Below are 20,468 nucleotides of genomic sequence, written 5' to 3' on the forward strand. Positions count from 1 at the left end.
TCTACACCACTCTAAACGCTTGGAAACATTTGTCATTGAGAGCAGCGGTTTTCTAATTGCAGCTCTTCCGTGGAATCCAGATTTGTGCAGCTCCTGAAGAACAGTTTTCGTGGAAACTGGGTTCTGCAGGTGTTCATTGAGCTCAGCAGTGATTTTCGGAGCCGTGGTCTTGCGATCCTCTCTCACAGTTCTCTTTAGAGTCCGACGGTCTCTCTCAGTCAACTTCGACTTTCGGCCGGACCTGTGCTTTGCTGCGGACGTTTTTCCTTCTCTTTCAAACGCAGTCACCACTTGGGATACAGTACCTCTTGACACGCCAAGCATTCGGGCACTTTCTGTTACACTAGTGCCTGCCATACGAGCACCAACAATTTGGCCTTTTTGAAAATCTGAGAGGTCTGCCATTGGTATCAGGTTCTCATCAATGTTCTTACAATTATGCAAAACAAACAGTTAATTTACATACACATCACAAATAATCAACTACAAAACATTACCATATGTCATGGTTTGCATTTTTATCACATGTTCGAAGATTATGATGCCAAAACTTTAGGTGTTTCCATTATTTTGTCCAACCCCTGTATAACTACTATAATACTGCCCCCTATGTGCAAGAATACTACTATAATACTGCTCCCTACGAACAAGAATATGACTACTATAATACTCCCCCTATGTACAAGAATATAACTACTATAATACTGCTCCTATGTACAAAAATATAACTACTATAATACTGGTCCTATGTACAAGAATATAACTACTATAATACTCCCCCGTTGTACAAGAATATAGCTACTATAATACTGCTCCTATGTACAAGAATATAAGTACTATAATACTGGTTCTATGTACAAGAATATAACTACTATAATACTGCTCCTTACGTACAAGAATATAACTACTATAATACTGCTCTTATGTACAAGAATATAACTACTATAATACTGCCCCCTATGAACAAGAATATAACTACTATAATACTGCTCCCCAAGTACAAGAATATAACTACTATAATACTGCCCCTATGTACAAGAATATAACTACTATAATACTGCCCCTATGTACAAAAATATAACTACTACAACACTGCCCCTATCTAACAGAATAAAACTACTATAATACTGCTCCTATATGCAAGAATATAACTACTATTTGTATTCAATGTTTTATTTATTAAGAATTGCAAAATGAATGACAACTTTACAAAACAATTAGGATGAGAAAATAGTAAATCTAGGCATTATAATATTCGATCTGTCTTAGTAGACTCCAAATAAGCCACCCATAATATGGAGGAACATAATAGTCCTTGGATCCTTAATACAGTAGATGACAGATTCTAAGTTATTCTTCTGACGAAGCAAATAAGAACTACCGTAAGTAGCTAAGTACGAATATAACTACTATAATACTGCTTCCTAGTTACAAGAATTTAACTACTATAAGGATATATTCCCACGGTCAGGAACTGGCAGCGCTTTGGAAGCAGCACGTCTGCTCCGTCCAAAGCACTGGCGACTTTTGAAAGCAGGTGATTCTGCATGTGTTCATTGAACCGTGCGGAATCACCACGTCGTATACATTGGACACTCAGTCTCTGCAAGATAAATAGACATGCTGCGGTCAATTGACAAGATGCGCCGCATGTCCGTCTCCACAGGGAAGCCTGAGGTGTCTGTGCATGCATAGTGGAGATGGGATTTCTTCAAATCCCATCCACTATGCTGTCACATCTGGCCGTCGCAGTTTTCACGCTGCAGATGTACGCAGTTTCTAAAGGTACCGTTACACTAAACGACTTACCAACGTCACCGCTGTGCTCTGCTTTACGGCCGGCCGGCGCTGACACATTCAGTGCAGGGAAGCCGCCGGCGGGGGACGTGACAGACATCAGAAGGTGAGTATGTAGTGTTTTTTTTTTACTTTTATAATGGTAACCAGGGTAAATATCGGGTTACTAAGCGCAGCCCTGCGCTTAGTAACCCGATGTTTACCCTGGTTACAAGTGAACACATCGCTGGATCGGTGTCACACACACCGATCCAGCGATGACAGCGGGTGATCAGCGATGAAATAAAGTTCTGGACTTCTAGCTCCGACCAGCGATATCACAGCGGGATCCAGATCGCTGCTGCGTGTCAAACACAACGAGATCGCTATTCAGGACGCTGCAACGTCACTGAGTGTGACGGTACCTTAACCCGCAGCATTTACTGACCGTGGAAACATACCCTAATACTGCCCCTGTGATCTCTTAGCTGTTATATAACTACAACAGGCAATGAATTGTAGTGACAATACAACTCAGGAGCCAAAACTCTTGTGAAATAGTTGTGTAAATGAACTCAATCAATTGTTCTCTGTTATCAGCCATTTGAGGCTGGAGAGACAGGTGAATGCACCCTTTCTTCCCATCAGCTATTTCAGGCCAAGGAAGGTGCAGGTGTAGCCTATCTCTAGATGGCTTTGATTATTAGAGAGTTCTAGGACTTCATTGCACAACAGAGATTGTATTTTAAATAGTCTCCACTGTGAAAACTTCTTCTTTCAGTCAATGAATGTGGAAATCCTGGTTTATATCCAGAGATGGAAAACTCATCATGTCCATGTGATATGGGCTTATTACTGGAAGAGCTGAGAAACACTGACTCACCAAGCAGCTTTGTCAGTTGGATGTATTATTCACTGACAGCAAAAAAGCAACTGAAATAAAATGTCTATTCTTAAGATGAAGGACTTTTTCCATATTGCATTACACTGGATGGTCGTTGAACCCTGCTGTACTGTTTGTGAAGGGCTCACCGTGGGAGTGGCATAAGGGTTGTGGGATGTGTGGGATGATGGAGATCATCTGCAGAATGTATAAAGTGCGACTTTCTGGGAGTGATGGAGATGTACAATGTGCTTTACAGATGTGCAAGGAGAAGGCACAGCGTGGTTGTCTGTGGTACTACAAGGCTCAGCATTTCCTTTCAGTTTGCCAGCGACAGATGTTAAACCGTTTATGGTCATGCGGTGGTTTTTCAGAGCAGCATTAATATAATTGGCCATGTGCATTCTCTTAAAGGGAACGCTGTGAAATAATTTTCTCCTCAAATTAAAACCAAGTACCGTAAATTAATTATCACAGACCTCAGAGATCAGAAGGACAAGTAGAACATAATAATTAAAAGGTTACAGCCATCTATTACTTCATTATTTTGCACAGATTCTGAGCTAACTCCTGTATAATACTCCTGAGCTGCACTCACTATTCTGCTGATGCAGTCGCTGTGCACATACATTACATTACTGATCCTGAGTTACATCCTGTATTATACCCGAGCTGTAGTCACTATTCTGCTGGTGGAGTCACTGTGTACATACATTACATTACATGTCCTGCACTGATCCTGAGTTACATCCTGTATTATACCCGAGCTGTAGTCACTATTCTGCTGGTGGAGTCACTGTGTACATACATTACTGATCCTGTACTGATCCTGAGTTACATCCTGTATTATACTCCAGAGCTGCACTCACTATTCTGCTGGTGCAGTCACTGTGTACATACATTACATTACTGATCCTGGGTTACATCCTGTATTATACCCCAAAGCTGCACTCACTATTCTGCCGGTGCAGTCACGGTGTACATACATTACTGATCCTGAGTTATACCCTGTATTATACTCCAGAGCTGCACTTACTATTCTGCTGGTGCATTCATTGTGTATGTACATTATTTAACTTGCATTATACTCCAGTCACATCCCAAGCTGCAATCACAATTTTGCAGGCTACATGTGATTAGACAGCAGTGCATTGTGGGAGCTCTGTCTGACACTGTCAGCTTTGAATGTGAATGAAAATAAAGTAACTCCAAACAGATAGAAAAACTTTAAGTTACAGCTAACAATGTAATATACAGTTATATGAAATAGTTTGGGCACCCCTATTAATCTTAATGTTTTATAAAAATTGGGTTTTTTTGCAACAGCTATTTCAGTTTCATATATCTAATAACTGTTGGACACAGCAATGTTTCTGCCTTGAAATGAGGTTTATTGTACTAACAGAAAATGTGCAATCTGCATTCAAACTAAATTTGACAGGTGCATAAGTATGGGCACCCTTATCATTTTCTTGTTTTAAATACTCCTACCTACTTTTTACTGACTTACTAAAGCACTTTTTTTGGTTTTGCATCCTCATTGAGCTTTGAACTTCATAGCCAGGTGTATGCAATCATGAGAAAAGCTACTTAAAGTGGCCACTTGCAAGTTTTTCTCCTGTTTGAATCTCCTCTGAAGAGTGGCATCATGGGCTCCTCAAAACAACTGTCAAATGATCTGAAAACAAACATTATTCAACATAGTTGTTCAGGGGAAGGATACAAAAAGCTGTCTCAGAGATTTAACCTGTCAATTTCCACTGTGAGGAACATAGTAAGGAAATGGAAGAACACTGGTACAGTTCTTGTTAAGGCCAGAAGTGGCAGGCCAAGAAAAACATCAGAAAGGCAGAGAAGAAGAATGGTGAGATCAGTCAAGGACAATCCTCAGACCACCTCCAGAGAGCTGCAGCATCAACTTGCTGCAGATGGTGTCACTGTGCGTCGGTCAACTATACAACGCACTTTACACAAGGAGAAGCTGTATGGGAGAGTGGTGCGAAAGAAGCCGTTTCTGCAAGCACGCCACAAACAATCGGCTGAGGTATGCAAAAGCACATTTGGAGAAGCCAATTTCTTTTTGGAAGAAGGTCCTGTGGACTGATGAAACCAAGATTGAGTTGTTTGGTCGTACAAAAAGGCGTTATGCATGGCGGCAAAAAAACAGCATTCCAAGAAAAACACTTGCTACCCACAGTAAAATTTGGTGGAGGTTCCATCATGCTTTGGGGCTGTATGGCCAATGCCGCCACCGGGAATCTTGATAAAGTTGAGGGACGCATGGATTCCTCTCAGTATCAGCAGATTCTTGACAATAATGTTCATGAATCAGTGACAAAGTTGAAGTTACGCAGGGGATGGATCTTTCAGCAAGACAATGATCCAAAACACCGTTCCAAATCTACTCAGGCATTCATGCAGAGGAACAATTACACTGTTCTGGAATGGCCATCCCAGTCCCCAGACCTGAATATCATTGAACATCTGTGGGATCATTTGAAGAGGGCTGTCCATGCTCGGCGACCATCAAACTTAACTGAACTGGAATTGTTTTGTAAAGAGGAATGGTCAAAAATACCTTCATCCAGGAACTCATTAAAAGCTACAGGAAGCGACTAGAGGCGGTTATTTTTGCAAAAGGAGGATCTACTAAATATTAATGTCACTTTTCTGGTGAGGTGCCCATACTTATGCACCTGTCAAATTTTGTTTGAATGCAGATTGCACATTTTCTGTTAGTACAATAAACCTCATTTCAAGGCAGAAACATTACTGTGTCCAACAATTATAGATATATGAAACTGAAATCGCTGTTGCAAAAAACCTAATTTTTATAAAACATTAAGCTTAAGATTAATAGAGGTGCCCAAACTTTTTCATATAACTGTACACACATTAGGCTACATATAGTAACACTGTTTCCACAATGAAACGTTTACTATCAGCCAAATCAAATTAACTATGGGAAAAGTAAAAAAAAAAAAAAAAAAAAAATATAAGAAAATGTAAGTGTCCATAAAATCTAATTTTTGCTCATCTGCAGCATACATGGTGGTCATGGGTAAATTACATTTTTCCAATTAATGAAAATAATTTTTTTTAAATGACCTCCAAATGATCGAGGTGCATGTTATTTTATTGGATGTGCAGCAGCGAAAGCAAAAATAAGAATTAAAAAAGCAATGACAATCTCGTCAGTTTTGTCTTAGGGGATGATCTCTTAACCCTTCCATGCCTGGTCCAGATGACAGTCCCCAACACAGATCTACGCGGAGCTGTAATACCCCCCTCCCCGCCTGCAGAGAAGAGAAGGGGAATCATGAGCTTTACCTGAGCATGGTGAGGTATGATGGGCTCTCGAGATCCCTGCAGGAATCAGTAGCTGTGGGGTCTCGCTCTGGGTCTCAGTGTGGGAGCAGAGGGTGATGTCAGGAGGAGGGCGAGCTCTGCAGTGAGTGCTGGGGGTGCACCTGGTTCAGTTTAGCCCCGCACTGTAATTCTGTATTAGAGGAGGAATGTGAGAAATGAGCTCTTCATTTTCGGAGTATGCTAAACAATGCAAATAGGGGCCCCGTCTGAGCCAGATGGTTCCGATTAGTCCGTTCACCAACTGGCCAGACTCCTCACAACAATCTTGGGGTGACTGCCAAAGAAAAAAAGGAAAGGAGGGGGTAAGGTTATACCCATTAACCCTTCATCCGCTGCATTTCAGGGCTCTTGTTTTCCATTTTCCATGAAAAAAAGGAAGAAAAATAAATACTAAATCATATACATATTTTTAATATTACCTCCTGGCGTCCTCCCCCATCCCTGCTGCATCCAAAATCTTCCCCTTTCAATAGTCGTCCTCCTTCTATGGATTTATTGCAATATATGGGAACTCTGTGGCTTGATAAGGAGCCTTCAAAGGTTCAGCTCCTAATAATGGGGAGAACTATAGTGGGTGTTTTTAACACTGGGAGCCCAAAAGGACCCTCAATAATTAGAAAGCAATGCTATTTAACACCTGCTACAGTTGTGGGGGCCCTGATGGACATTTTGTATTAGGTCCAAAAACAAAGTTACACCAATATCATAAGGGCCAATAGGGCGATGGCTTGATCCATGTAAACTGGTTAGTTGCCCTTAGTTAGGATGGGCACAATTTATAGATTTAGTAATCATGGAAGATTAACATGTAATATATAGCCCCATAGAGGGGCATCATAGAGGGTCGTACAGCTCAGGCTCTCCACGTACGAGGCGGTAATGACAAGCAGCAGATCCGTGGATCAGAGCGCTGGTCCTCTGGATCTTTTACACTTTATGTCCGCTCTCACCGCTCCTCTACACGACCATGAACCCGACCCTTGTGCTTCTTTCCTTTGAACAGCTTTAGTAGAAAATTGCAAACGCACTAATCTGTAAAAGGTCACAAAACCAAGGGCCACTGAATTCCGACAGGAAAGTCACCTTCATGGGAATTGTCCTTATTACCAATGCTATAAGATTAGATACAAAAAGAGGAAACTCATCTCCCAGCAGCACATCATCACTTCCAAAAATAACATTTTTTTTTCAATGTTACAATATTTTTTGTGATTTCGTGCAGTCATTGAATGGAAACATTCCGATACCATCCCTGAAAGCTCAAGCTGACCAATACTGATTGTTTGGTACAGTCCAGACAATCCTCTGTGAGCTAAACCCATCAGCAGCATAATGCTCTCTCTCTTGTCCTGATTGTTTGTTACAATGTATCAGCGCAGGTAAAATCAGACTTAGATTTTTACGGATTTTAGATCACCCATAGCAAAACTGGTACAATCAACAGACAGTCCTGGCTGACCAGCCTGACCAAAGAACTGAGACGGGCTTCCAGGGTCGCTGAGCGGAGATGGAAGAAATCCCGCTCTGCCGAGCACTTTATTGCATACAAGCAGTCCCTTACCAGCTTCAAGTCCACGCTGACTGCCGCAAAACAAACTTCTCATTTCTCATCTCCCAATGCCCCTCTTAGCTGCCCAGCCCTGTTCCTTCAAAACCAGCTTCTCCACCATGACAGAAGATCAGCTCTCCACCCTCCTTTCAAGATCACATCTCACCACTTGCACGCTTGACGTGCTCCTGTCCCACCTCATCCCCATCCTCGCCAGTCTTCATCCCAACTCTAACACACACCTTCAACCTCTCAATTACAAATGATGCCATCCTTCAAGCATGCCTCGATCACACCCATCCTAAAAAAGCCCTCCCTCGACCCATCCTCGGTGTCTAGCTATCGCCCGATATCTCTTCTCGCTTATGCCTCTAAACTACTGGAACAGCACGTTCATCTTGAACTGTCCTCCCACCTCTCCTCCTGCTCCCTCTTTGACCGGTTACAATCTGGCTTCCGAGCATCACTCAACTGAAACTGCCCTAACGAAAGTCACCAATGACCTACTAACCGCCAAGAGCAAGCGACACTACTCTGTCCTCCTTCTCCTGGACCTGTCTTCTGCCTTCGCCACTGTCGACCATTCCTTCCTGTTACAGATTCTCTCATCTCTTGGCATCACAGACTTGGCCCTATCCTGGATCTCCTCATTAACAGACAGAACATTCAGTGTCTCCCTCTCCCACACCACCTCCTCACCTCGCCCCTTGTATGTCAGTGTTCCCCAAGGCTCAGTTCTAGGACCCCTACTCTTCTCCATCTACACCTTCGGCCTGGGACAGCTCATAGAATCCCACGGTTTGCAGTATCATCTCTACGCCGATGACACACAGATCTACCTATCCAGACCGAACCTAACCTCCTTAGGCTACATTCACATTTGCGTTGTTGGGCGCAGCCAACAACGCATGTACACAACATAGCGTTTTGCGACGCATGCGTTGTCATAAGATAGTAAAGATCAGGAGTTTCGGCGCAGGGAAAACGCTACAAGTAGCGTCCTCTGCGCCCTGTCTTGTGCGTCAATATGACGCATGCGTCGTAAAATGCATTACAACGCATACCGGCGCATGTCCATACGCCCCCCATGTTAAAGATAGGGGCGCATGACGCATGCGTCGGTATCCGTCGATGCGCCCAACAACGCAAATGTGAACATAGCCTTACTGAATCCCACAATGTCTATCTGCTATTTCAGTCTTCTTTTCTGCTCGCTTACTAAAACTGAACATGGACAAAACAGAATTCATCCACCTCCTCCTGACGAAGCTGCTGGTTGAAGTGATATGCGTGGGGCTCCCCACATCGCCTCGGTCCCTTGGCTATTGACCCCTGGACTTCATGCCCTGACGCCTATTTCACTGATTCATCTGGTAAATCGGATGGCTTTCTCATCCTGGACGTCCTTTTTTTTTTCTCTTTTCCCCTCTCTTTTTGCAATTGTTTTCAGCATTCCTCTATTTCTTACACAACCAGGGAACTGCTCACTTTTCTACTTGCTAAGAGGGGTTTATAGTTCTATATCAGGATTTATTGTGATCTTGCATTAAGTTCCTTTTTCTTCTGTCTCCCTGGGGACGCCCGGTGTGAGACTTCATGTGATTTATGATTTATTGGCATTGATATGGTTTTCCAGGGCTAATTATCCATTTGTGCACACATATATATGCTGCACTTTGCCTTGACATTGTATTGCTATGTCATAGTCATATGGGACTTCTGGCTGTGTGTTTTGTCTTTTAATGGTTTTATTATGTCTAATAAATATTGCACATAATTTCAACATTGTCTTGTGATTTTGGGTGTGCGCCTTGTATGCATGGATCTTTTTCTTCTCCTCAAAACAGAATTCATCATCTTTCCTCCATCTCACTCTACCCCTCCACCCAGTGGTGTATCCAGGGGGGGGCAGCCGGGGCATGTGTCCCGGGCGCAGCCGACAGGGGGGCGCCAGCGGGCCGCCTTATGATGCGGCGGTCCAAGGAGGCTTTTTGTCGAGTCATACCCAGGGGTCGGCAGGGGAGGGGGAGCGGGGGCTGTCTAATTATACTCACCTGCTCCTGGCGCGGTCGCTGCAGGTCCCTGGCTCCCCTGCTTCTTCCTATACTGAGCGGTCACATGGTACCGCTCATTACAGTAATGAATATGCGGCTCCACCTCCCATAGGGGTGGAGCCGCAGATTCATTACTGTAATGAGCGGTAATGGTGACCACTCAATACAGGAAGAAGCTGCCGGCGCCGGGGACGCAGGGACTGCACCGCGCCAGGAGCAGGTGAGTATAACGGGGAGCACAACGCGATATTCACCTGCTCCTCGTTCCAGCCGCCACTCCATCTTCAGAGTCTTCTGCAGTGATGCTGAGGTCAGAAGGCCCGGTGACGTGGTTAGTGTGCGCCCTCTGCCTGAACGTCAGTGCAGAAGACGCTGAAGATGGAGCGGCGCCGGAAAGAGGAGCAGGTGAATATTGAAAGTGCCGGGGGCCTGAGCGACGAGAGGTGAGTATGTGATTATTTTTTTTTTTTTATCGCAGCAACATGAAATGGGGCAAGTGTCTGTATGGAGCATCTTATGGGGCATAATTAACGTTTGTGCAGCATTATATGGCGCAAGTGTCTGTATGGGGCATAATTAACGTTTGTGCAGCATTATATGGGGCAAGTGTCTATATGGGGCATCTTATGGGGCCATAACGTTTGTGCAGCATTATATGGGGCAAGTGTCTGTATGGGGCATCTTATGGGGCATAATTAACGTTTGTGCAGCATTATATGGCGCAAGTGTATGTATGGGGCATAATTAACGTTTGTGCAGCATTATATGGGGCAAGTGTCTGTATGGGGCATCTTACCGGGCCATAATGTTTGTGCAGCACTATATGGGGCAAGTGTCTGTATGGAGCATCTTATGGGGCCATAACGTTTGTGCAACACTATATGGGGCACATGTCTGTATGGAGCATCTTATGGTGCCATTATTAACATTTGTGCAGCACTATATGGGGCAAATATCTTTATGGAGCATCTTATGGGGCCATAATCAACGTTTCTGCAGCACTATACGGGGCAAATGTCTCTATGGAGCATATTATGGGGCCATAATCAGCGTTTCTGCAGCACTATATTGGGAAAATGTGTCTATGGAGCGTCTTATGGGGCCTTTATTAACCTTTATGCAGGATTATATGGAGCTCCTGATTCAATTTGGATATTGAAAAACACTTAACCTACTGATGTTTCAATTAATTTTACTTTTATTGGTATCTATTTTAACATTATGGGGATTCAGGAATGTACCTTGGCTTGGTCATGCAGTTTCAATAGAGTTAAGGGTCAAATGGGGGTGGTTTGGAGGGGCCAAACTGATCCTTTGCCCCGGGTGCAGGAAAGGCTAGATACACCTCTGCCTCCACCAGACCTATCCATCAATGTCAATGACTTCTCACTTTCCCCAGTCCCACACGCTCGTTGCCTCAGGGTGATCCTCGACCCTGCCCTCTCTTTCAAGCCACATATCCAAGCCCTTGCCTCCTCCTGCCGGCTCAAACTCAAAAATATTTCCTGGATCCGTGCATTCCTTGACCATGAAACCACATAAACACTAGTGCACGCCCTTATCTCCCGCCTCGACTACTGCAACCTCCTACTCTCTGGCCTCCCCTCCAGCACTCTGGCACCACTCCAATCCATCCTACACTCTGCTGCCCAACTAATCCACCTGTCTCCCCGTTACTCCCCAGCCTCTCCTCTCTGCCAAGCCCTTCACTGGCTTCTTATTGTCCAGAGGCTCCAGTTCAAAACCCTAACTATGACATACAAAGCCATTCACAACCTGACTCCTCCATTCATCTGTGACATAATCTTTCGGTACTTACCCACAAGCAACCTTTGATCCTCTCAAGATCTCCTTCTCTACTCCCCTCTTATCTCTTCTTCCCACAACCGCATACAAGACTTCTCCCGTGCTTCCCCCATACTCTGGAACACTCTACTCCAACACATCAGACTATCGCCTACCACGGAAACCTTCAAAAAGAACCTGAAGACCCACCTCTTCCGACAAAACTACAACCTGCAGTGATCCCCAGTCTACTGAACCGCAGCGTGACCAGCTCTACCCTCTCCTAGAGTATCCTCACCCATCCCCTGTAGACTGTGAGCCCTCGCAGGCAGGGTCCTCTCTCCTCCTGTACTTGTGTGTGCCTTGTTTTACTCATGTTTATTGTACTTGTCTATATTTGCCCGTTTCACATGTAAAGCGCCATGAAATAAATGGCGCTATTAAAATGTATAAGAAGAATAATTTTACATCTTAAAAATATATTAACTGGCTCAATTTTCATTTTGTGCTTTATTGTCCTCTTCTTCCAAGAGCCATAACTTTTTTCCTTCTGCTGACATAGCCGTACGAGGCTTATTTGTTGTGAAACTAGTTGCAACTTTAAACCACACCATTAATTTTACCACATAATGTACTGAAAAATTTCAGGTTTGGTGAAAAAACAAACAAATTCAGTCAATTTTTTTGTTTTTACTAAGACTATTGTATGATTAGATTTTTTTTAGTGTTTACAGCTTTAGTTTTTACTCGTACCATTTCAGGGTGTTTTCACTATTTCAATCCATTTTATTGCCTCTTTTTGAGGTTGAGCAGTTACCAAAAAAATGCTATAAGTGTAGAGTTTTGGTTTTTTTTTCCAACACATGGGCTAATTGATTTTCTTTTAAACGATCGTACTTTTGTGGGTGAGGATTTACTGAACTTTTTATTTGGGAAGAAGGGACGATTTGACTGTAACTCATTGCGGTTTTACATAGGGCTACACCTCTAGCGACCATGGCAGAAGCTTTAAGTTTTTCCTATGTGTATCCCATCCCTCTGAACGCACCTCTACGTACTGTTTCTCCACTGCCTCGGGTTCATGATCTTGTATAAAATACACAGGACATGATTGAAATCATTAATTTATTCTCTATACATCGTATTCACACGACTGCAGCAATTATACAATATATCCAGAACCATGTAACATTCTTAATATACAGGCGTAACAAAACGCAGCATGAAACCTTCTGATGTCTCAGTGAGGGAGGGACGGGGCGCAGGAATACGATGTAATCCCGGTGTACAATTATCACTGACGTAGGGGGGCTTATCTACCAAAATCATCCTTACAGGAATTTCATCACCCGCTACAGCAGATTGTGGGTGCCATGATGTAAAGTAGCTTTAGCGTCCACTGAAGAGTATATAATGAAGCAAAAAACAAAACAAAAAATTCAATTCCTAATGTTTTTCCAAGTCCCTCCTCTGCTTGCTGTCCGTGAGTGGCAACATCAAAGCTTTACATACAGTGGCTGAAAACACAGGATAAAAGTTGCGCAAACCGAATAATCAAATCAAGTGAAAAAACAGATCTGATCTCAAACTCTGTACTATTAAACAGCAATGAAGCAGAGACATAATAGGAGAATAGGAGGGAAAAGATGGCATCCAGCAGGGGACTATGTTGCTGAAAATCATCATCGGCTGTGGATGTAAATGAACACTTTATAGATGACGGACACAGCATGAAGTCTACTGCAGCACACAAGGGGTGGAACAAGACTTTTTGGCTTTCCTTGCGTGTCATACTCAGCCCCTTCACCTCTTGCCATAGATACACATGGAGGGCCCCTATAACCACCCAGAAGGTAAACATTCATAGGGCACCTACTTGCATAGAGTTCCCCTTTAATACCATCTTATGCATTAAACCTGAATATTTAGTCAAATCCATGAACTATTAAGTCTTCCACTTTTTATTTCTTCTTCCTTTTGCAATTAAGTTTAAGCTTTCTCCACATATGAAAAAAAAATAAAAGGGACATAAAAACTATATCGCCAAGAGAATGTTTACTGCTGGCGAGCGGGGTAATAACACTGCAGGTACTTTGGCAGAAACGTTATTCTGAACCCTTTACAAGGGTCATGTGACGCTGCATAAATTTGGCGCTGGCTGTAAATTACAGCCCATGTGACATGACGAGCCGACGGGTGCCATGTTTCAGCTGAGTGGAATCATCTCAGTGGAAGCATATTTTCTTTGCAATTGTATAACCACATTCCCTTACAGAAATCGTGCCATATCGGGTCATTTTCTCACATGGACGCCTGTGGCCTGTCTCTTTATGTTGTGACTGGTTACTTACAACCAATTAACCATACTGAATTTACCATTACCCTGGAGTCAAGTGTGCAATGGTAAATCACATGACACCACCGGGCACTGAGCGCCAGACATGTCCAGGACGCTGCGGGCCAAGTTTTCCTTAAATATAAAGTCTTGGTATTATACAGTGAAGGCCTCTTTGGCTTTTCTTATATACAATAGTGTTTTTTTTTATATATATAAAGTGCTACATGCTCCGAAGTCCCCGCTACAGACCAGTTTATTGCTTTAAGAGGTCCTTCAACACAGCCCCGGCACTGGCATCGGAGGAGATGGGCAGGGGCGTGAATGTCGGTAGTGCTTCTGATATCGGCTTCATAAGGAGGTGCCCCGACGAGCCCGATCCTAGCGAAGAGGTGGCGATGAGGGGAACTGCAGCAGAGCGGGGGGCCAAGAAAGGATTGGACTCCTGACTTCGATTCGTCCCAGATCCTACAGAAAAAAGTGAATAGAGGAAAGGGGTAAAAAAATAACAAGCCTCGTCACCTGGAAAAAACTACATGGTTTAATCACAAGATGCACAGACCTTTGTATCTCATGCCAGGTGCAGTCCTATATACAGTAGTGTTCAAAATAATAGCAGTGTGTTCAAAAACATGAGTTAATCACAAAATCTTTATACTAGTTTTTACTTCCAGCATTGGGAACATTGCAGACTGTTTTCTAAATCAATACATGGAGAAATGTAGTTAAAAATTATCTACTTTACAGAAAACAAAAAATGAACATTGTGCTGTTCAAAAAAAAAAAAAAAAATTAGAGGTGTCCGCATTTGTCTTTACAAACTCACAATATATACTTTCTTTTGAGTGTATTTCTCATTCCTGTAAATCACTGACCTAATATTTAGTTGTTACAGTTTTTTAGATCTACGTCACATGTATGTTGCACAGAGTCACCAACTTCTGGCCTGTCACCTGTTATTCCAGCCCAGGACGCTTGGACGACATCCCACAATTTTTTGGCATTTGTTGGCTTGGCCTCAGAAACGGTATTTTTTCTGTCACCCCACAAGTGTCCCATCGGATTAAGGTCCGGGGATTGGGCTGGCCGCTCCATAACCCCAATTTTGTTGGACTGGACCCCAGATTTTGCTCGTTTACTGCTGTGTTTAGGATCATTGTCTTGATGAAAAACCCATTTGAAGGGCATATACTCCTCAGCATAAGGCAACATGACCTCTTCAAGTATTGTAATATATGCAAACTGGTCCATGGTCCCTGGTGTGCGGTAAATACAACCGGCACCATAGTAAGAGAAACATGTCCATATGATGATGCTGGCACCACCATGCTTCACTGTCTGCAGTGTACAGTGGCTGAATGCAGAGTCTGGGGGTCGTCTGATGAACTGTCTGTGGCCATTGGACCCAAAAAGAACAATTTTACTTCCATCAGTCCATAAAATATTTCTCCATTTCTCTTCAGGCCAGTTGATGTGTTCTTTTGGCAGATTGTATCCGCTTCAGTACACGTCTTTTTTATAACAGTGGGACTTTGCAGGGACTTTTTACTAAGAGATTAGCGTCACACAGGCATCTTCTAACTGTCCCAGGCCTCACAGGTTACATGAGACGGTCTGTGATCATCCTGGAGCCGATCATTGGCTGAGCCTTAGCCATTCTGGCTATTCTTCCATCCATTAGAATGGTCGTCTCCATTTTCTTCCACGTCTCTCTGGTTTGGCTTTCCATTGTAAAGCATTGGAGATGACTTTAGCTGAACAGCCGATCATTGTCTGCACTTCTTTACAAGTTTTACCCTTTCCAAGTTTTTAACCAAAGTACGCTGTTCTTCTGTACAATGTCTGGAACGACCCATATTTCTCAGGCTTTCAAGGAGAAATGCATGTACAACATGTCCTGGCTTAACCCTATGATAAGGGCCACCTGATTCACACCTGGTTCCTCACAGAATGATTGACCGCACTAATTGATCTCCTCACTGCTATTATTGTGAACACACCGACTTTCAATTCATTATTCGAATACACAGACTCAGAAACCTGCAGATCATGAATGTGGAGTCTGGTGGTTTTCTTAGAATCTGCTGCACCAACTGGTAAATTGTGTAACATGTGGTAATAAAATTTATACCAAAACTGATTAATCTGGTTAGTCATATTGGACAGCTAGTATTTTGAACAATACTGTAAATTAAATGGAATCACTGTATAACGGAAAGCTCCGAACAACATTTCAGCCTCTGGACATGAACAAAAACGTGGTAGAGCTCCTGCTCCTAGACCTAATGCAGACTGGATGCCCTCCACTCCCATAAATGACAGCTCTGAACTCCCTTACATGTATCCGAATTTAAAGCGCTAACCCCTAAAGATTCTCCCCAACATCACATATCTAGTATTTTCTCTCCAGAGAAGATCATATCCTACAACTCTGCAAGTAATTACCGAGGTGAAGGGCGCCTGCTTCATATCAAAAGTGTTCACTTGACATTGGTTGGATCCATCAATCAAATCATATACGACAGCAGTAGATAATACCATGTCTACCTGTGATGATGGAAGATCAGGGCAACATACTGTCTGCCGGCTGCACCGTGCTGGGAGCGCTCTGGTATATGGTAGGATCATTATATACACTGTAGTGCAGTGGTGTTCACACCATGCAGTAATGAGGCAGGAACTCAGGAAAGTTCAAAGCAAACGTATTTAATGTCCAAAAACTCACAAAATGAACCGCACATGGCATCCTCCGGACAGCCAGGGCGTCAAAACAGCCGTACCCAGACCGATTGCTGAGAGCAACTGCACCACAGTGTCACGCTGAGGGATGCCAGGCATTCGATGCTCTTGGCTCTGTGTTACCTCACACAAGCCGGCTGTTGCAGAGCCATCTGCTCTGCCATTTGCAAAGAAACACTGACACACCCAAACCCCTTACTGCAAAGTTTTTAACTGGAATCTGTGGCCATGGGCAACTTGTAAGACCAGACTGGAGGAGCGCCCCACAACCATCCTGTAGTTTGCGCCAAAAATGCAGGGTTTTCGTAAATCTGCCTTGGGCAACTGGCTTGTCCAAGACCACACACACTTTTATTGTGCATTGCAACCACAGCTATACCTGTGACAGAAATGCACTCCAGCGGCCTTAATACGCTTCTATGCGCATCCTGAGGGATACATAATGTCCCTCGCATATAATACCAGTCACTGCCTCAGAACACACAGTACCTGGAGTGGACGTAGTGACTGCACTGTGCTGGGGGCGCTCTGGTATATGGCAGGATCACCATATATACACAGTACCTGGAGTGGACATAGTGACTGCACTGTGCTGGGGGCGCTCTGGTGTAAGCAGGATCACCATATATACACAGTACCTGGAGTGGACGTAGTGACTGCACTGTGCTGGGGGCGCTCTGGTATATGGCAGGATCACCATATATACACAGTACCTGGAGTGGACGTAGTGACTACACTGTGCTGGGGGCGCTCTGGTATATGGCAGGATCACCATATATACACAGTACCTGGAGTGGACGTAGTGACTGCACTGTGCTGGGGGCGCTCTGGAAAATGGCAGGATCATTATATACACACAGTACCTGGAGCAGATGTAGTGGTGCTCTGACTCCTGCTAGCGGCTGCACCCAGTGGCACCATGTCTTGCATTGTCAGCTTTAGCGGGGGCAGCTTCGGTAGGGATTCTGTCTCCAGAAACTTGACAAACAGCTCAGAGAAGGACTGAAAAGACACAAAGACAATATAAACATCAAAATTCCGGATAAAGAATTACAAAATGGATGAAGACTTGCACTTACACTATTAAATAGGGACTGATGGTTGGGTCTTTGTGGGGTGCTGGGGACACTCTTGGCGTGAGTGGTGCCTCCTCCAAGCCATCCTGTCACCCATCGGGTCACACCGCGACTCTCCTCCACCAAAAGCTGTGGGAAAATTGGACGGTTAGTGGTAGAAAGAGACATTTACAGAAGTTATCCTAAACCCACAGCCACTTACTTCATCCATCTCAGTCTTCTTCAGTCCAAGGATGCTCCCCATCAACCGCAAAACCTCTTGACGCTTATTTTTTGGGGTGTGGAAATGGCCAACAAATAGATTCCTCATTAACACCCTGCGGGAAGAGACGACATTTGTACATATAGGATCCGCTGCAGGCGAGGGCGTCTGCCTATGTCATATTACAGCACATGCTCTGCTGGATCAGATCCCAGGGGTGGGGGGTTAACTAGACGGTTTATCATAGAAACACGCACCCCATCTGGAGAACTGCAGTGGCCCTATTACAGGACAATTTACTATACGGATGACAAACCCGACCACCATAATTAGATAAACTGGACCGGACTCCCTGGATTAGATAATCAGAGCCTGACCCCCAGAATTAGATAACATGAATGAGACCTCCGGAATAGATAAACTGGACCAAACTCCCACATTACATAAGCGGACCTGTGTCTCTCACACTTTTTCCTGCAGTTTACAATATCCCTGCATTCCACATGTGGAAGTAACAGTGCAATTCCTGAGTTCTGTCTATTATTTCTCTGACCTCAGAGATAAAGGCATGAAATCTACTGAAGAGAACGACAGGGACAAGCACCCAGCGGACGTGTGAACATGCGTTACCAGTACATTCACATAACTATCTGTTATTACATCATGTCTTATTCTCCAGTCACATACAAAGCTGCAGCAACATTTTGAATTGACGAAACAAGACCAACATCTCCAAGGATGGTGCAACTGAATGCACTGCAGGGTCAGACAAATTTGAAGGATGGCAGGACTGGCCGCCATGACGATCGCAGGAGCCAAGTGTCCCCGTCACCCACTGCTGTCAAAAGTCCATAGCCGCCATGACAGGCGCCGCTGTAGCCAGAACGCACTCACTTGTCCACTTTCCCCTCTGTGCTGTTCAGCAGGTTCATCAGTTTATTCTGTGCATCTTCCAGCATCTCCTGCTTCAGGTCACCTGGTGAAACACAAGTATTATACAGTTATAATGGCACAGTGCATGGGCGACTCCCCTCCCCCATCCCAGAGCAGCTTTTTATATTTTTGTTTTCACAAGATATTATGGCGCAGATCCGAGAATATTTGCCTTTTCCCAGGGAGAGGGGGCTACAGTGTTTTTCCTGATTTCTCTCAAGACTGGGAATGTTATTCCTCCGATTAGTAAACGACCTTAAATATTCCCCCGTGGATTCTCCACCCGCAGCGTCGGCAGCTCCATATATGGTATGTAGATATCGGCATCTGAACCTTTCAGCCCTAGCAGTATGACAGGGGAGCCAAAACACACTATGCCCCTAGCACAAGGGATCATCAGCTGTCAGGGCTTGTTGGGAGTTGTAGTTTCAAAATACCTTGGAAGTTGCTGACCACTGAGGTTAACATACAAAATGAGGTGGACTCAGTGGGTGGCGCAGCATAAAGAGCCCCTATCCTCCCCCCTGAAATTCTGTATTAGAGACTGGGTAGAGGGTTTAAGAATCACCCTGCTCGATCATAGCAAATACTGTGCGGCTGTACTTCCTTCTCTGAACTAATCGCTGCAGTGAGGAAACGGGAAACTGAACAGTGTTACAACCTGTTCACGAATGTCACACCCCAGGGATTTACCCCTCTCTGTCCTACACCACTGCAAACATTCAAGGTGACGTCTTGTGAGACCAAGTGTTTTGCAAAACAATCAAAATGGGTAAAAAAAAACCGAACAAAAAATGTATATACTCCCCTGACCATTTCCTAGCGACTGACCTGTACTAGGTAGCAGTACAAGCCCCGATGTCAGGATGCCATCACTGCAGAATGACATACAGACCAGCAAAGGACTGATCAGAGTCAGAGCAGCGGCAGGGATTGGAGAGTATTGCTAATTTTATGTTAACAGATTTTGAGCATTTTGTAGATACAGCACCTTGCGAAAGTATTCGGCTCTCTGGAACTTTTCAACCTTTTCCCACATATCATGCTTCAAACAAAGACACCAAACGTAAGTTTTTGGTGAAGAATCAACAACAAGTGGAACACAATTGCGAAGTTGAACGAAATTTATTGGTTATTTCAAATTTTTTGGGAAATTCAAAAACTGAAAAGTGGGGCGTGGAACATTATTCGGCCCCTTTACTTTCAGTGCAGCAAACTCACTCCAGAAGTTCATTGTGGATCTCTGAATGATCCAATGTTGTCCTAAATGCCTAATGATGATAAATATAATCCACCTGTGTGTAATCAAGTCTCCGTATAAATGCACCTGCTCTGTGATAGTCTCAGGGTTCTGTTTGAAGCACAGAGAGCATCATGAAGACCAAAGAACACAACAGGCAGGTCTGTGACACTATTGTGGAGAAGTTTAAAGCCGGATTTGGATACAAAATGATTTCCAAAATTTTAAACATCCCAAGGAGCACTGTGCAAGCGATCATATTAAAATGGAAGGAGTATCATACCACTGCAATTATACCAAGACCCGTCCGTCCCTCTAAACTTTCATCTCAAACAAGAAGACTGATCAGAGATGCAGCCAAGAGGCCCATGATCACTATGGATGAACTGCAGAGATCTACAGCTGAGGTGGGACAGTCTGTCCATAGGACAACAATCAGTCGTACACTGCACAAATCTGGCCTTTATGGAAGAGTGGCAAGAAGAAAGCAATTTCTCAAAGATATCCATAAAAAGTGTTGTTTACAG

The 20,468-nt window shown here is 43.9% G+C and overlaps 2 protein-coding genes across 4 annotated transcripts in view; both read right to left on the minus strand.

Annotated features, from left to right (window-relative positions):
• FBLN5 (fibulin 5) overlaps positions 1-6,275 on the minus strand; it is a 51,392-nt gene extending 45,117 nt beyond the window's left edge. The window contains exon 1 of one of the 2 annotated variants that reach the window (XM_077267819.1): positions 5,990-6,275. In XM_077267819.1, the coding sequence (XP_077123934.1) occupies positions 5,990-5,997 (8 nt within the window). In that variant the 5' untranslated portion in view covers positions 5,998-6,275. The remainder of the gene's footprint in view (positions 1-5,989) is intronic. The other variant, XM_077267814.1, reaches the window with a different exon arrangement.
• Positions 6,276-12,524: 6,249 nt separating this feature from the next.
• TRIP11 (thyroid hormone receptor interactor 11) overlaps positions 12,525-20,468 on the minus strand; it is an 87,670-nt gene continuing 79,726 nt past the window's right edge. For both annotated transcript variants that reach the window (XM_077267829.1, XM_077267840.1), the window contains exons 17-21: positions 18,663-18,744; positions 17,769-17,883; positions 17,570-17,695; positions 17,354-17,492; positions 12,525-14,219 (exon numbers count right to left, since the gene is read on the minus strand). In XM_077267829.1, coding sequence (XP_077123944.1) covers positions 14,008-14,219; positions 17,354-17,492; positions 17,570-17,695; positions 17,769-17,883; positions 18,663-18,744 — 674 coding nt within the window. In that variant the 3' untranslated portion in view covers positions 12,525-14,007. The remainder of the gene's footprint in view (positions 14,220-17,353; positions 17,493-17,569; positions 17,696-17,768; positions 17,884-18,662; positions 18,745-20,468) is intronic.

Source organism: Ranitomeya variabilis, chromosome 1 (assembly GCF_051348905.1).
Source record: "Ranitomeya variabilis isolate aRanVar5 chromosome 1, aRanVar5.hap1, whole genome shotgun sequence".
NCBI lineage: Eukaryota > Metazoa > Chordata > Amphibia > Anura > Dendrobatidae > Ranitomeya > Ranitomeya variabilis.